The sequence below is a fragment of the Lathyrus oleraceus genome, chromosome 2, assembly GCF_024323335.1.
Source record: "Lathyrus oleraceus cultivar Zhongwan6 chromosome 2, CAAS_Psat_ZW6_1.0, whole genome shotgun sequence".
Lineage (NCBI taxonomy): Eukaryota > Viridiplantae > Streptophyta > Magnoliopsida > Fabales > Fabaceae > Lathyrus > Lathyrus oleraceus.
The window spans coordinates 212,036,428-212,054,079 of record NC_066580.1 but is presented as its reverse complement, the minus strand read 5'-3'; the positions used below and the strand labels follow the sequence as shown (position 1 = coordinate 212,054,079).

The 17,652-nt window shown below is 40.4% G+C and overlaps 1 protein-coding gene across 1 annotated transcript; it reads right to left on the bottom strand.

Moving 5' to 3' along the window:
- Positions 1–1,655: 1,655 nt before the first annotated feature.
- On the bottom strand, positions 1,656–2,972 carry LOC127122637 (uncharacterized). Its single transcript, XM_051052940.1, has one exon. It carries the CDS (start codon positions 2,970–2,972, stop codon positions 1,656–1,658), a length of 1,317 nt encoding a protein of 438 aa, XP_050908897.1.
- Positions 2,973–17,652: the final 14,680 nt, after the last annotated feature.

The window sequence follows — 17,652 nt, the reverse complement described above, 5'->3', positions numbered from 1 at the left end:
TTCTCTGATGCATGGTCGAAGGGACTGCCCCTATTCCATGTATCCATTCTCTCCCTTGTAGTAAGTTGTAATTTGCTTTTGCAGGTATTACCATAAACATCGGTTGTCTCGTGATTGACCCAACAGTCAGGTCCACTTATATGACGCCCAACGTCTGTCCTATCTTACCCTCATAATTTGATAATACCATGTTGTGAGGTTTGACATCAGTGTCGAACATGCCTATCTTTTTCAACATGAATTGGGGCATCAAATTGACCGCTGCTCCTCCATCCACCAAGACTTTATTCACTCCCACCTGTCCAACTTTGGCCCTAATGTATAGGGGCTTGAGGTGACTCTACATCCCCTGGTGAGGCCTTTCGAAAATAGCATTCTGCTCTTCGACAACGCCACTGTTCAGAACATAGTAACACACTGGTTGATGCTTCTCCATCTCCGAAGCGTCCGCTTCCTTATTATCTTCAACCTCTGTTTCCTAGTTATATTCGTAAGGAAGGATTGAGACTACGTTGCAGTTCCTATTGACAGAAGACACTCTGTCGGACTCGAAGTCGTCGGTGAGTATTTCCTCCTCTCTTACTTGTTCCTTCCGATCCTTCTGACTTATGTTTTCATCTGGAAACAACTTCCTTCCTACGGGTGGTTTGGTCGAATCAATGACATTTGGGGGAGCCTTGACGCTGCTGGATTCTCCAGTCTCTTTTAGATTCATCTCTCTCTCTCTTCCTTCCTCATCCTCTGATGTCTTCTCCACTGGGATCTTGACATAGGATTTTTTCCCTTGTAATTTTCTAGCCTGATAGCCTCTCTCTTGGACGCCTGAAATTGTTTTCTGTACGCCCAAGAGGTTCTTCCTCCATCCTCGAAACTTCTCCACTTTCCCTTATTTGGTCCCGCCTGAGTCCATTTGTCCTCAGGGACTTCTGCTGGTAGTTTAAACATAACTCTCTTCGCCCTTGGGTGAGGGCTATCTGGCCTCCTAGGTGCTCCCCTCTTCTCGAAGTTATACATGTTTGGTTTACCTTCATGTCCGTCCCAACCTTGGTCATATGGGATTCTTTCGAATGCTTTGGCTAATTCTCTGTTGTACACTGCCCCACTCCTGGGACACATCAAACATTCCGTTTCAAATTTGTAGCAACGCACAATGAAACCCAGAAGGCTTTCTCCTGGTGTGGGATACACCTTCTGTAATTGGCTTTCCTTCCTCTAGTTTCTCTCAGTCTTTGTTCGTTGCCATCTCTCGTAATCCTCAGCCACCCTTCGAGATATCCTGATGCTGCATCTTGGGCACATCAACATGTTAGCATTCTTTTTGTGACATCTCCAGAGATATTCACGTAGGCTTTCGTTGGCTTTGGGATAGCCAAACTTCATCCTTTCTTGCTCCATCTTAAAACATTCCTCCACCTCCTCCATTTCTGCGGGGGTTGCTTCAGATCTAGCATGTTGACACCTAGACTGGCGCCATCAGTGATTGAAATTGCTTCGAACTTCTTTCTTAGGCCCTCAGTAGCCTCGGTTGCTTTCCCCTTGAGACCTTCAGTGGCCCTTGGTTCGATGTTAGCAACCTGTTTACCTTTGACAGAGATTCCAAAGGAAACATCGTTACTTAGGCCATCAGTAGCCTGCTTTCCATCCAGCATATAGCCTCATGTTCTTGTTGCTTTTTCAGCCTCCACTTCCCCAACGTCAATCATGTTGACTTCGACAGGTTCAACATAGTTTGTCTCAGCAATGTTAAGGGGATCAGTATCAACCTTCATTTGGTTCTTCCCTTTGTCAGCGAACTTGAGGCGGCCATCCCTGATTGCATTCTGAATAAGATCCCTGAAAAGAAAGCATTGTGAAGTTTCATGGCCTAAAAAATTGTGATATTTACAGAAGCCTCTTTTCTTTCGTTGTTCTAACGGAGGAATTTTGGTGTTAGGAGGCACTATCATTTGGCCATCTTTTACTAATAAATCGAAGATCTCGTCACATTTTGTAACATCAAATGTGTAAGTCTTTTTGGGAAATCTATCATTCTTTTCAGTTTCGACAGGGTTTCTGCCATTCGAAGGTGTAAGTAATTTGCAGGCATAGGGTGATGCTTCTTTTAATTCAGCCAAATCTACTTCGAATTCCTCAAGCCCATAAGGATCTTCAACGATTTCAAACTCTCCGGCTTCGAATTCGACATAAGCAACCCTCTCTTTCTTATAATTCTTATTCGCTCTGGCCTTTTCAGATTTTAAGCATTCGACCTGTCGAACCCTATCTGCTAATTGGGCCATGTCTCTTAGATGCTGGGTATCTAACTTTTTCCTGATGGAATAGTCTAAACCTGCAGCGGCCATTTCGACCAACTCGTGTTCAGGAACTATTGTAAAGCATCTATATTTCAACAAACGGAACCTATTCAGATAATCATCTATAGGTTTGATGAATTTTCTTTTGATGTTGGCTAATTCCTTAAGACTTATCTTAGTTTGGCCCATGTAGAATTGTTCATGAAACAATCTTTCTAACTGGGGCCAAGCATCTATGGAATTTGGTGGCAAAGTTGTAAACCACGTGAAGGCGTTCTTTGTTAAAGAACTAGGGAAATATTTCATCCTTAGGTTCTCACTGTTTGCCAAATCCCCTGCCTCATTCATGTATCTGGCTATGTGCTCTATAGTGGATTCACTAGTATCCCTTGAGAATTTGGTGAACTTAGGGATTTTACAACCCCTTGGTAATTCTGTCTGCAAGACATATTCTGATAAAGGAGAGGAATAATTTGGCCGTCGAAGTTCTGTATTCATACCATTATGGGCCAGGATTCGCTCTATCATACTGGTTAAGTCATTTTCTATCATGTTTTCCCGCCTGACCCTATGAATTACTTCGTCTGCATCCTGGTCTTTATTAACCATTATCACTCTCCTAGGTTGTTCTTCAGGGACTTCCCGTCGAATTGGCTGTTGTTCCAATCTTGCCCCCATGACTCTTTCGTCAGGGGCTTGCCTTTGTGGTCGAACCTGATCTATCGTTGGTTCTTCTCCCTGGATTATAACCTGGTTTGGCCTGCGTTGAACAGCAGATTGTGGGGCGCCTAGGAGATCTATTATGCGTCCCATCTGCACTGACAGTTGTTGATATGTTTGGGCATTGTCAGTGTTAGTCCTTTTCACATTCTGTATTAGGGGAGAAAAAATAGTATTAATTTCTCTGGCCAGAACTCCTACCATATCATGGTTACTGGCATCCATTTATTGTCTAAAGGCTGCCTAATTATTCGTTGTAAGGGTAGGTAATAGGGTGGGGACTCCTTGTGATTGGTTATTTCGACTTACATGGTTCATGCCAGATCCAGAATTTTGAATTGGCGAAATAACCGTATTATGTGGTTGAGTATATATGGAAGAATTGTTTTGAAGTCCTGCCATGGCAGTATATGGCATTCCATATGGCTAATCTCTCACAGGCCTAAAGTTCTCGAATCCTGGTGACCTAGGGGTTGAGATTGCAGGAGTATCTGCCGCGCCTGACATAATAGGCATTCCTGTTGAATTATGTAAGGCCATGGATCCAGACATTGGTATGGCCTGTGCATTAGGGATCTCAGTGGATACATCAATCGAATTTGCTATGATTGTGCCTGATCCGTGGGGAGGGAACTGTTCCCCTTGACTGATTGTATTAACCATCTTTTTTGCGTTTTTTCTGTTGGTTATAGGTTGTGAATTGTTGGCTATCCTACCACTTCTAAGGATCATACAACGCTAATTTTTAAACCAAAAGAATAACAACAATTTTGCGAATTGTAAAAATAAACTATTGAAATCAACAATTCTTTTGACACCGTCCCACCAGGTGTGCCAATTTGTTTACTAGTGATTTCTGATAAACAACTGCTAGTCTTCCAAATTTATATATTTTTGGTAACTTACAAGATCGACTAGATTGATCCTAGGACATGTGTCTCAAGAACTGTTATTACGGTGATTTGACTCATGGTTAAGTTTGTTTCTGGTTTGTGGACAACGAAAAGTGTTTTCACAATAATTCTAAACGAAACTTATGTTTTTATGAACAACGTAAATGACGATAAATTTGTAGTAAAAGGTTTCTTAAAGATAAAGAAAATACTTGGGAAGGGTAAAGATAAAAGTCTCGAAGTAAATGCTTTAAGTTTTGAGAAAGTACTGGAAATGAAGACTTGGCGAAATGTAAATGCATAAGTAAAAGTGATGATAAATTACTGAAAATAAGGGCAATTCGACAGAGTAAAAGGCAGTGAATAACTTTAATTTAAATAATTGGTATGAAATAGATAATATAAACGAAACTTATGGTGTTCTTCATACATACATTTTCAGCGTAAAACTCTTTTCTCTCGCTCTGGTACTTTGAGTGTATTTTGTGAATTTCTGTATATCTGTTTGAACACCACTGAATCTAAAACTAAGACCCCTATTTATAGCAATTCGACCTGTCGCATTACGCGAAAAACCGGCGGGAAACGAAAACAACAGAGCCGCCACCGTGCGTTATTTATCCCAAAAGAGGGAAAGGAAACGCTCGAAGTAAACTTGGAACAGACATGGTCTCGCGACCAAAGAGAATGGGATCGGGAGTCGGTTATGCGAAGGGAAGGTATTAGCACCCCTACGCATCCATCGTACTCGACGGGATCCACGCACAAAAGGAAGGAATATGGTTGCTAAAACACTGCTCAAACACACATCAAACACTGGCTGAAAGAGACACAAGAAAACAAACGAAACTGACTCGGCAGGAGATCGCATCCTGGGCCTACGTAGTCTGTCAGGCACAGACATCAGAGTCGGCGTAGTTCGGACAGGGGAAAACGTGCTCGTTTGGATGTCGCATCCTATGCATACGTATCTTCTCGGACTAAAGAAGAATCAGAGCACTCGTAGCTCGCCCAACGCACGCAAGACAAAACAACACGGGAAATCGACTGCCAATCGCTGGGCTTACGTCAAACTCCACACAACCAGGCAAACCGGGAATCCGAATGCCAATCGCTGGGCTTACATCAGACTCCGAACCAAACACCCGCACACTGGAAACCAACTGCCAATCGCTGGACTTATGTCAGACTCCAAGCACACAACAAGAGGATACGGAATACCAATCGCTGGTCTTACATCCATCTCCTAACACACACAAAGACAAAACAAAAGGGCGCCCGGAGAGATCAGCTCATCTCCTGCCTACGTACCTCACCTGGTATGAGGATCAGGGCGACGTAGTTCCCCTACGCAGAGACAAAGGACTAGCCTAACCAGATACAAAGGGAGACACAACTAGGGAGACTACGACTCGAGCCTAGATGTTATCATGCATATCATCCCTAAGTTAAGGTTGCTATCTAACTTGCACAGGGAGCAAGCTAAACCTAAGTAGCACAAGCAAGGCAAACAATCACAAATAGCACACACTATATACACACAAAGTGGGCTCACACAAGGGTTAGGCTGTGAAACACAAACCAACTGTAATCGGGTGATGTTAGCTCTTAACCTTAACATTGAGAGTTAAGGTGAAGCAGATGAAATGGGAAGTGAGGGGTGTGCCTCACAGCTCTTATCCCTGGCCTGGGAGAGCTTCAGACAAAAGAATGTATGGGTTCAGAAAGTGGGAACCCTTCTACACATATGACTCTGACTCAACATAGATCTTGGGTTAATATCCACAATGCATCAACACCAGTTGTGTGAGCAAAGGGATGACTCAACAGAATAGCAGGAGATGGATTGCACATCTCTTTTGTCTGCCAGTTGCCTTATCAAAGGTCTTTTCTTGCTTGGGGACAAAAATAAACAATCACAAGCATTGCCTCTTAAGGCGGACTTCAGACAGGTGCCTGACCAAGTAACAGGCCAGGTCTTCCAGACTACATGGAGTTAGAGACATTATACCTCAATACTCAAGCTATCAAGCAAAGCAAAAGCAAGTTCACAATGAACTATAGCAACTAAGGTACCTGAAAACGATCCAACACAATCAGTACACAACTCAATACAAGAAAGTCAACAGACAACAGACAGTCAATTGTACACAAGCATACAAACAAGCATCAATGCACAAAGGTGCAAGCCACAAGGCTTAGGCTTAAGTCTCAAAGCCTACAAAACAAAATCAAGATTAGTCATCAACAAACAATGAATCAACTCCAAATGAGTGAACCTCATCAAGCATGGCAATTGTGCTTTTTAACCTGAAACAAAGCTCAAATGTGAGAGGCTAACCACTAGGACAAGGCCTAGGGTCAAAGAGGTAGCAATAAACCAAAACAGAACATGAAAATTGACAATAATCAAGCTTAATCAAATAAGAACAACGTCCAAGTGGTCTCTGTAACACCCTTCTAAAATACCCCAAATGTTTAATAATAAAACAACAACAATTAAATCATACATATCAGAGTAATCATGCATCTCAAGGGTGTCACATAACAGCTTCTTCACAAAAGTCAATATAAAATCAGTCATGCTCAATTTTATTCAACATAAAACTTCTTTAACAATACGCAGCGGATAAAATATTTCAACATCTGTAATTCATCAAAATTAGCATTTATTCAACAATTCAAACATCCCGTCCCGATGTTACATCTATCAGAGCATGACCCTCTAACCACACTAGACTCCAAGCACTAGCTTCTATTCGACTCACTGCTCGTTACCTGAAAAATATAGCTGTAAGGGTGAGTTCCTCAATCGATATAACAAATATTATAATTTATCATGTTATGTTAAGTAATTCTATACGTTAAATCACCCTAATTATGTCCTGCAGTCATTTACGGCATATCAACTAAAATATCGTGCTCAATCACAACGTCAATACAGCTTCATAACAACATACAATGCAACTCAATAACAACATAAAATGCAACTCAATGAGACTCGACTCTTCATGCATGTGGTACCATTTGGAGTAAAACTCCCAACTTAAAATCACTGCCAGTTTAGTGGGCATCAAGGCATAAGCCTTCAACTTTCAACTTAAAATTTTGCCAATCCAGGCCAACGTGGTGTGAGCAAAAGCCCCATAATTTTGCCAATCCAGGCCAACGTGGTGTGAGACAAAGCTCCGACTTAATGCATATGAATGTATATGGCATGTACGACTTGCAACCTTAACAACATAATAGCAACAGCAACACAACAGCTTTTTCAACAACAACAACTTAAAATCAACGTTGGCTCATCAGCCTACTACTCAGTATTTTCAACGAAACAACTTATATTCAACTTTGGCTCATCAGCCTACAACTCAGAGTTTTCAATAAAACAACTTATCACATTTTTGCATCAACATTTCACAACATAAAACCCAACAAAATTGTTTCTCACGATTAACTACAATGGTTCAATCACCAATCACTTTTACAACATAAAAAGATTAACTATTTTCCACTCTGCAAAGACTCTGCTCAACTGGAGGGAGTCGGCGCAAAGGCCCCTTGCGTCGACGCATGGGGTCGACGCTTCACTCACGGGTCGGCGCTAAAATGCCTTGCGTCGACGCATACAGTCGGCGCATACCCCACGGGTCAGCGCACGCCGACCCTATGGTCGACCGCTCGCGCGCAGACTCAGTTTTTCTGAATTATTCCAAAGTTCTGTTAGCTTCACGCAGATCAGGTTTTCCGGCCGCTTCCGCATCTAAACCCTTTCTAAGAAAACCTAAATTGTCTGTAATTTAGTAGTGCCGAATCAAGTTTTTAATTGTGATTCGTGCTATAGTCTAACATTTACGACTCACACAACTATCAATTCAATTTGCAGTTTTTAACACGGGTTATCCAACGTCAATTTCAGCATATACAGTCCCAATTAGGGTTAACTCAACGGCTTATCACTACCCATGACATGTTAATCTATAATACCCATTAACCGACGATAAACCCCCCTTACCTGAGATAATCCGGCAATTCTCTAAGCTTTAGCTTTTCCGTTCCTCAACCGTGCTTTTCGGCTCTTTGCCCTTTTTCCTCTTCTCTGCAGCTTCTCTGAGTTTCACGTGAAATTTCTTTGTTAAGAATGAAACCCTTTTCTTTATTCCCACTTATATATATCTATATTCCAATTATTATTATTCCAAAATAATAATAATAATAATAATAATAATAATCCAATAATCCAATTTATTTAATTAAATTAATAATTATATTATCAACTTAATTAAATAATTCTTTTTTTCTTTATTTGGGGTGTTACAACTCTCCCCCACTAAAAGAGTTTTCGTCCTCGAAAACATACCTCAAACAATTAACTCTGGATAGGACTCTTTCATCTGACTCTCCGGCTCCCAAGTCACATTGCCACCTGCTGGTCCTCCCCAAGCTACCTTCACTAAGGCAATCTCTTTACCCCGCAACTGCTTCAACTCTCGATCCTCAATCCTCATAGGCGATGTTTCAACAGTCAGGTTATCTCTCACCTGTACATCATCTACTTGGATCACATGCAACGGATCATGAATATACCTCCTCAACTGAGACACATGAAAAACCTCATGCAAATTCGCAAGTGACGGCGGTAAAGCGATACGATAGGCTACTTCTCCTATCCTCTCCAAAATCTGATAAGGACCAATAAATCGCGGTGTCAACTTCTTCGACTTCAAAGCTCGACCAACACCAGTTATCGGAGTAACACGAAGAAACACATGATCTCCCTCTTGGAACTCAAGTGACTTCCTCCTCTTATCATGATAACTCTTCTGACGACTCTGAGCAATTCTCATCTTCTCCTGAATCATCTTAATCTTTTCCGTAGTTTGTTGAATAATCTCCGGTCCAATCACAGCACTCTCACCGGACTCATACCAACATAACGGTGTCCGACATCTCCTACCATACAAAGCTTCAAACGGTGCCATACCAATACTCGAATGAAAACTATTGTTGTAGGTAAACTCAATCAAAGGCAAATAACAATCCCAAGCTCCTCCCTTCTCCAAAACACAAGCTCTCAAAAGATCCTCTAGTGACTGAATCGTCCTCTCAGTCTGACCATCAGTCTGCGGATGATATGCAGAACTCAGTCTCAACTTAGTTCCCAAAGCCTTCTGCAAACCTTCCCAGAATTTCGATGTAAATCTAGGATCTCTGTCCGAAACAATACTCGACGGAATACCATGTAGACTTACAATCTTCTCAATATACAACTCGGCTAGTTTCTCTAACGGATAATCCATTCTGATCGGAATGAAATGAGCCGATTTCGTCAATCTATCAACAATCACCCAAATGGCTTCAAAATTCTTACTTGTCCTCGGTAAACCAGAAACAAAATCCATACTGATACTATCCCATTTCCACTCTGGAATAGCCAACGGTTGCATTAGCCCAGACGGCTTCTGATGCTCAATCTTTGACTTCTGACAAGTCAAACAGGAATAAACAAAACTCGCAATTTCTTTCTTCATTCCTGGCCACCAAAATAACTTCTTCAAATCATGGTACATCTTCGTAGCTCCAGGATGAATACTCAACCCACTACGATGTCCTTCTTCAAGAATACTCTTCTTAAGTTCGGCAACATCCGGAATACACACCCGATTACTAAATCTCAAAACACCATTCTCATCAACTCTGAATTCGCCACCTTGACTTTGATTCACTAGGGTCAACTTATCAACCAAAAGCATATCAGATTTCTGACCCTCTCTGATCTCATCCAGAATACCACTTGTTAACTTCAACATTCCCAATTTAACACTATTGTGAGTACTCTCACACACCAAACTCAAGTCTCTAAACTGCTCAATTAAATCCAATTCCTTAACCATTAGCATAGACATATGTAATGATTTCCGACTCAATGCATCAGCCACTACGTTTGCTTTACCCGGATGGTAATTCAACCCAAAGTCATAATCCTTCAGAAACTCTAACCATCTCCTCTGTCTCATATTCAGCTCTTTCTGATCAAACAAATACTTCAAACTCTTATGGTCGCTGAAAACCTCAAATCTTGACCCGTACAAATAATGCCTCCACAACTTCAGAACAAACACCACAGCCGCCAACTCTAAATCGTGCGTCGGATAGTTCCCCTCATGAACCCTCAACTGTCTTGAAGCATAAGCTATAACCTGCTTATTCTGCATCAACACGCCACCCAAACCCAACAATGAAGCATCACAGTAAACTTCAAATGGTTCCGACGGACTCGGTAATATCAGAATAGGAGCAGTAGTCAGCCTTCTCTTTAACTCTTGGAAACCTCCTTCACATTTTGAATCCCACATAAACGCTTGCCCCTTTCTAGTCAACATTGTCAACGGTAACGCCAACTTGGAAAATCCCTCAATGAACTTCCTATAATAACCAGCCAAACCAAGGAAACTTCGAATCTCAGCAACAGACTTCGGAGCTTCCCACTTAGATACCGCTTCTATCTTGGAAGGATCAACAGCAACACCACCTCTTGAAATCACATGACCAAGAAAACTTACCTCTTCTAACCAAAATTCACATTTAGAGAGTTTAGCAAATAGCTTCTTTTCTCGGAGAACTTCTAGAACCACTCTCAAATGCTCAGCATGCTCTTCTTCAGACTTCGAATACACCAAAATATCATCAATAAACACCACAACAAACTTATCTAGGTACGGATGGAAAATCCTATTCATATACTCCATAAATACTCCAGGCGCATTAGTCACACCAAAAGGCATTACAGAATACTCATAATGTCCATACCTGGTTCTGAAAGCAGTCTTCGGAATATCCTCGGTTTTCACACGAATCTGATGATACCCAGATCTCAAATCTATCTTGCTGAACACACTTGCACCGACCAATTGATCCATCAAATCATCAATCCTCGGCAACGGATACCGATTCTTGATCGTCACTTTATTCAGTTGCCTGTAGTCCACACACAACCTCATAGTACCTTCTTTCTTCTTAACCAACAACACCGGTGCACCCCACGGTGACACACTCGGACGAATAAATTTCTTATCCAACAGATCTTCCAACTGACTCTTCAGTTCAGTTAACTCAACAGCAGACATACGGTACGGAGCCATCGATATCGGCCTAGTACCAGGTACCAAGTCAATAGAGAACTCCACTTCACGCTCTGGCGGCAATTCATTCACCTCTTCAGGAAACACATCAGGAAAATCACACACCACGGCTAGATCGCCAATCACCAGTTTATCTTTAGCCTCCAAAGTCGCTAACAGCATAAACAACTCTGCTCCATCCACTACTTCTTCATTCACCTGTCTTGCTGATAGAAACAAACTCTTTCCTTCCTCAATCTCCGGAAAGACCACCGTCTTATCAAAACAATTGATAGAAACTCGGTTAAACACCAACCAGTTCATACCCAGAATAACATCAATCTGCACTAGTGGAAGACACACTAGGTCCATCCCAAAGTCTCTACCAAAAATACTCAAAGGACAATTTAAGCAAACCGACGTAGTAGTCACTGAACCCTTCGCAGGAGTATCAATTACCATACTACCAAACATCTCAGATATCTCTAACTTAAGTTTCACAGCACACTCCAAAGATATAAAGGAATGAGTCGCACCTGTGTCAATAATAGCTACTAGAGGAAAGCCATTAATATAACACGTACCTCGGATCAAACGATCATCAGCAGAAGTCTCAGAACCCGATAAAGCAAAGACCTTGCCTCCAGACTGATTCCCTTTCTTCGGCTTCTGACACTGACTTCCAATATGCCCTTCTTCGCCACAATTAAAACAAATCACTTCCTTGTGCTTGCAATCAGCTATTGCATGCCCAGTCTTACCACAGCGAAAACACCTCTTTACTTCAGCAGTGCATACATTACTCTTATGACCAGCCTGACCACATTTGAAGCAAACTATACCAGTAGGAGCACCTCCCCTACTAGTCCTCTGAGCCGGAGCAGCTACTTGTTTCCCTTTTCCAGCTGGAACATCATACGGCTTGCCACGGTTTTGATGTTGCTTGCCTCTGCGATCACTGACAATCTTGTAATGAGCATTATTGTCTTCTTCAAATATCCTGCAGCTATCAACCAATTCAGTAAAAATGCGTATCTTCTGATACCCAACAGCCTTCTTAATTTCAGAGCGCAATCCATTTTCAAACTTGATGCACTTTGAAAATTCAGCACCAGCACCAGTGTAATGAGGATAAAATTTGGACAGCTCCACAAATTTCGCAGCATAATCAGTGACAGACATGTTTCCTTGCTTCAGCTCAAGGAATTCAATCTCCTTCTTACCACGGACATCCTCTGGATAATACTTCCTCAGAAATTCCCTACGGAATACATCCCAAGTAACGTCTTCACCTGCCACAGTCAACCTCTCGTGAGTCTCTAGCCACCAGTCATCAGCTTCGACTGCTAGCATGTGAGTTCCATACCGAACCTTCTGAGCTGGAGTACAGTCCATAACACGGAAGATCCTCTCAATCTCTTTCAACCATCCCAAGGCTGCATCTGGATCATGCTTTCCTTTAAACACCGGCGGATTCTCTCTCTGAAAAGTCGCCAAGCTACGTGATCCAGCATCTCCACCAGCATTTGGCAAGTTCTGCACAGCTTGTGCCATTGCTTGCATTGCGGCAGCCATTGCAGCGTCATTCCTTCCAGCCATTTCAACTTATCAATACAACACAACTTAAAGTTAGATTGGTAACAATACACAATTGTTAGACAAAACGACACGACAACTGGCCGGACGGACCGACCTGCTCTGATACCACTAATGTAACACCCTTCTAAAATACCCCAAATGTTTAATAATAAAACAACAACAATTAAATCATACATATCAGAGTAATCATGCATCTCAAGGGTGTCACATAACAGCTTCTTCACAAAAGTCAATATAAAATCAGTCATGCTCAATTTTATTCAACATAAAACTTCTTTAACAATACGCAGCGGATAAAATATTTCAACATCTGTAATTCATCAAAATTAGCATTTATTCAACAATTCAAACATCCCGTCCCGATGTTACATCTATCAGAGCATGACCCTCTAACCACACTAGACTCCAAGCACTAGCTTCTATTCGACTCACTGCTCGTTACCTGAAAAATATAGCTGTAAGGGTGAGTTCCTCAATCGATATAACAAATATTATAATTTATCATGTTATGTTAAGTAATTCTATACGTTAAATCACCCTAATTATGTCCTGCAGTCATTTACGGCATATCAACTAAAATATCGTGCTCAATCACAACGTCAATACAGCTTCATAACAACATACAATGCAACTCAATAACAACATAAAATGCAACTCAATGAGACTCGACTCTTCATGCATGTGGTACCATTTGGAGTAAAACTCCCAACTTAAAATCACTGCCAGTTTAGTGGGCATCAAGGCATAAGCCTTCAACTTTCAACTTAAAATTTTGCCAATCCAGGCCAACGTGGTGTGAGCAAAAGCCCCATAATTTTGCCAATCCAGGCCAACGTGGTGTGAGACAAAGCTCCGACTTAATGCATATGAATGTATATGGCATGTACGACTTGCAACCTTAACAACATAATAGCAACAGCAACACAACAGCTTTTTCAACAACAACAACTTAAAATCAACGTTGGCTCATCAGCCTACTACTCAGTATTTTCAACGAAACAACTTATATTCAACTTTGGCTCATCAGCCTACAACTCAGAGTTTTCAATAAAACAACTTATCACATTTTTGCATCAACATTTCACAACATAAAACCCAACAAAATTGTTTCTCACGATTAACTACAATGGTTCAATCACCAATCACTTTTACAACATAAAAAGATTAACTATTTTCCACTCTGCAAAGACTCTGCTCAACTGGAGGGAGTCGGCGCAAAGGCCCCTTGCGTCGACGCATGGGGTCGACGCTTCACTCACGGGTCGGCGCTAAAATGCCTTGCGTCGACGCATACAGTCGGCGCATACCCCACGGGTCAGCGCACGCCGACCCTATGGTCGACCGCTCGCGCGCAGACTCAGTTTTTCTGAATTATTCCAAAGTTCTGTTAGCTTCACGCAGATCAGGTTTTCCGGCCGCTTCCGCATCTAAACCCTTTCTAAGAAAACCTAAATTGTCTGTAATTTAGTAGTGCCGAATCAAGTTTTTAATTGTGATTCGTGCTATAGTCTAACATTTACGACTCACACAACTATCAATTCAATTTGCAGTTTTTAACACGGGTTATCCAACGTCAATTTCAGCATATACAGTCCCAATTAGGGTTAACTCAACGGCTTATCACTACCCATGACATGTTAATCTATAATACCCATTAACCGACGATAAACCCCCCTTACCTGAGATAATCCGGCAATTCTCTAAGCTTTAGCTTTTCCGTTCCTCAACCGTGCTTTTCGGCTCTTTGCCCTTTTTCCTCTTCTCTGCAGCTTCTCTGAGTTTCACGTGAAATTTCTTTGTTAAGAATGAAACCCTTTTCTTTATTCCCACTTATATATATCTATATTCCAATTATTATTATTCCAAAATAATAATAATAATAATAATAATAATAATAATCCAATAATCCAATTTATTTAATTAAATTAATAATTATATTATCAACTTAATTAAATAATTCTTTTTTTCTTTATTTGGGGTGTTACAGTCTCATGTCCATATCATCAACCAATTTCATTTCATAAAGCACATAAACCAAAGCATGCAGTATGAAAGCCCATTGACATAACAGCAAGAACAAATGCATATCAATTCAAAAATGGATCAATAATTCTCAAGAAAAATCACGGCTAGACAGCACTCACAACATGATCATAATACTAAAATTCAAGCCATTTGGATAAGTGGAAGCATGTCAAATAAAATCCATAAGGCAAGGCAAGGCAAAACAAGCTCAATGAGGCATAAAACCATACATCAACTTCAAACAAGCATAATACAGAATCCAAACATGATATGGACATCAAACCAAAGCCAAGACAAACTTCAAAGTGTCTATAATACATGTGTAAAATTTTAGGTTCATAGGATAAACATCAAGAATTTCACAAATCGTTTAAATTCAACACTCATCAAAAGTCCACAAATGGTCAAACAGAAGAGAAAATCTCAAACAAATTGGAAATGCACTTAAAAATTCTACAAATATTCACAATCAAACTTAACATCCAGAAGTATCATCATGAAAAAATTCAGATTGATTGACATTAATATGGCATGGAAAATAAAATCAGCAAATTGGACAAGAAATGGTGTGACGCACATTGTCACACCTCCATTGATCAGCTCATATCTTAACAACCAAGCATGCTAAAAATACAAACTCAAAGCCAAAAGATCAGTCAAAGTGTCTAGATTAAGCATGTAAATTTTCAGCTTCATTGGATCAACCACCATTATTTCACAAAGAAAAAGGCAAGCAAGGTGCAAGAAAACACATGTATGAACATTCCCTAGCCAAAATGAAAATCCAGGCGTGCACAATTTTTGTAAAAATCATCAAAAAATAGTAGAGATCATGAGGAACACAATGGAAAAAATCTCATCTCATTTGGACAATCCATCAATGAGTTATGGTTTTTTGAATGAAGGAAAAAATTAAAAAAAAATAGAAAGGCATACATGAACATGTGAGATAAATGGAAATAAAATGAAGGCAAAATGAATAATGCTCCAGCCGAGTATCGAACCGGCTAGCATTTTAAATGAAGCGCGCTTTGTATGAAACGTTGCGTTTCATTAAAGCTGGCATGGCAATTGGAAGCAAGCGTAGCCAATGAAAGTGACACGCTGGTGCCATGTGGACCAGTACATGGTCATAAACACAAAACCACATGCAATGAACGCAGGCAAGGATCAAAAGGCTTTCTGGAAACGAATTTCTAGGGTTCTTCATCAGCTTCATCAAGTTCATACACTCAAGAACATTTGTTCACGAAAATCAAAAATGAATACACCAATAGCTTCATCTTTCCAAGCACAGCACAAATCTAAACTCAATTAAACCTAATTCGTGCTAACATGTCTGGATCGAGTAAAAGAAAATTCACACATCAATCTTAGATTCAATATATCTCAACCAATTCTTGATGAAAATTAAAGATACGAAGCTCAGCATACTCCACAATCAAAGATCTATCAAAAGCCTAGCATAATTTCATGAATCTTGATCATCGAAAACTGACCATGATTGAAGTGCAGTAGTGGAATCGTGACCTTCGAGCTTTGCAATGCTGAAACAGAAGCTCTACAACTCTTGAATGGATGAATGTATGAAGATCCAATGCTCAGTCTTGCTCGATTTTGCTCAAATCAACAGCTGCCATGGATGATGCTAGCTTCAACAGTTCTTGATTCAGCTTCGAAAATGATGATTCCTTGCTTGCAGAAGATCCAATAGCACTTGTGGATGAGGAATTAATGAAGAAAATAGCAAAGGATTTGAAGAATTTTTCAGAAAAAAGTGAGAACAAAAATTTATGAAACTTGGAGAATTGGATCTAGATCTGGTTAGAATGAAATGTTAATCCCATTTTCTGTTTTGATTATGCATATATATGTGCTGTTAATCAAGTTTGCTAATCAAGGTTAAGCCAAATGCAAGTGTTTAATGAAAATGCAAGTGTTTGTGCAAAATTGCTAATTCACCTCATGTGCATGGAAATGCTGCTACAGTACCCGAGTTCTTGTTCAATTCACCTCCAAATATCATTTTTTTTAGCCAAATGCCAATGTTGGAATGCATGGAAAATGCTTAATTTTCAAATTGCACTTTTTCCCTCCAAATTCAAATTCAGTTCAAGTGAAAATGTCAATACATTTGTGATGAGAATTAATGAAATGTGATGCATGAATTGGATAGAAGAGATCAAAAGAGAAATGTTCCAAAAAAAACCACATGATTTGGCCATTTGGTTCAAAAGTTATGCCTTGTTGAAGTTCAAATTTTCTTGGCAAAGATCAATCCATAATTTCTCAACCACACATGAGAAATTCATGTTCTTTGACTTTTTCGAAAGGTGAGAGCATGATCTTCAACTTTCATGTTGGAAAAAATTTCATTTGAAGCTTGTATGATGATGTAAATTTGAGGAGAAGACCTTTCCATTTTTGGCAGTTTGAAATTACAGGTCACTTACTATTTTTGGAAACTTTTCATCCGACCTCAAATTCTTCAATGTTGATCTTTGACATGTAAAATGAGACTTGTATGGACATGAATGAGGCCTCTCTAACCATCTCCCACCTTCAAATCCATGATTTCATGCACAGTTGACTTTGGTTGACTTTCTAGGGTTTCAGATGCATTGTGCAATGACTGATGACTTCTGAACATCCAACCTTTGGTCAAACCACTTCAAAATGATCCCTAGGTCATATGAACTTGTTGAACCAATCCTAGGGCTTTGCTTCAATAGCAAATGCACTTGCTTGCTTGCTCAACTGATCCTCCTAACCAGTCTTGATTGATGACTTGCACTTGGGCAAATGGACAATGCAATGCTATGCAGTGGCCAATGTAATGTTAATGACCTAAACATGAAAATGAATGTACAAAATGGGAGGTGCAAATTTGAGGTGCTACACGACCCTAACGGCCTTTACACATATGACTGCCACGTTCTCCACTCTCAAGCGTTGCATATCTCAGATGTTTCCACGTGTTGGCCTGACGAAACGACTTTG

What these genes read in the sequence shown, in the direction of transcription:
- LOC127122637 (XM_051052940.1), bottom strand. Translation starts at nt 2,972, where the DNA reads ATGGGGGCAAGATTGGAACAACAGCCAATTCGACGGGAAGTCCCTGAA.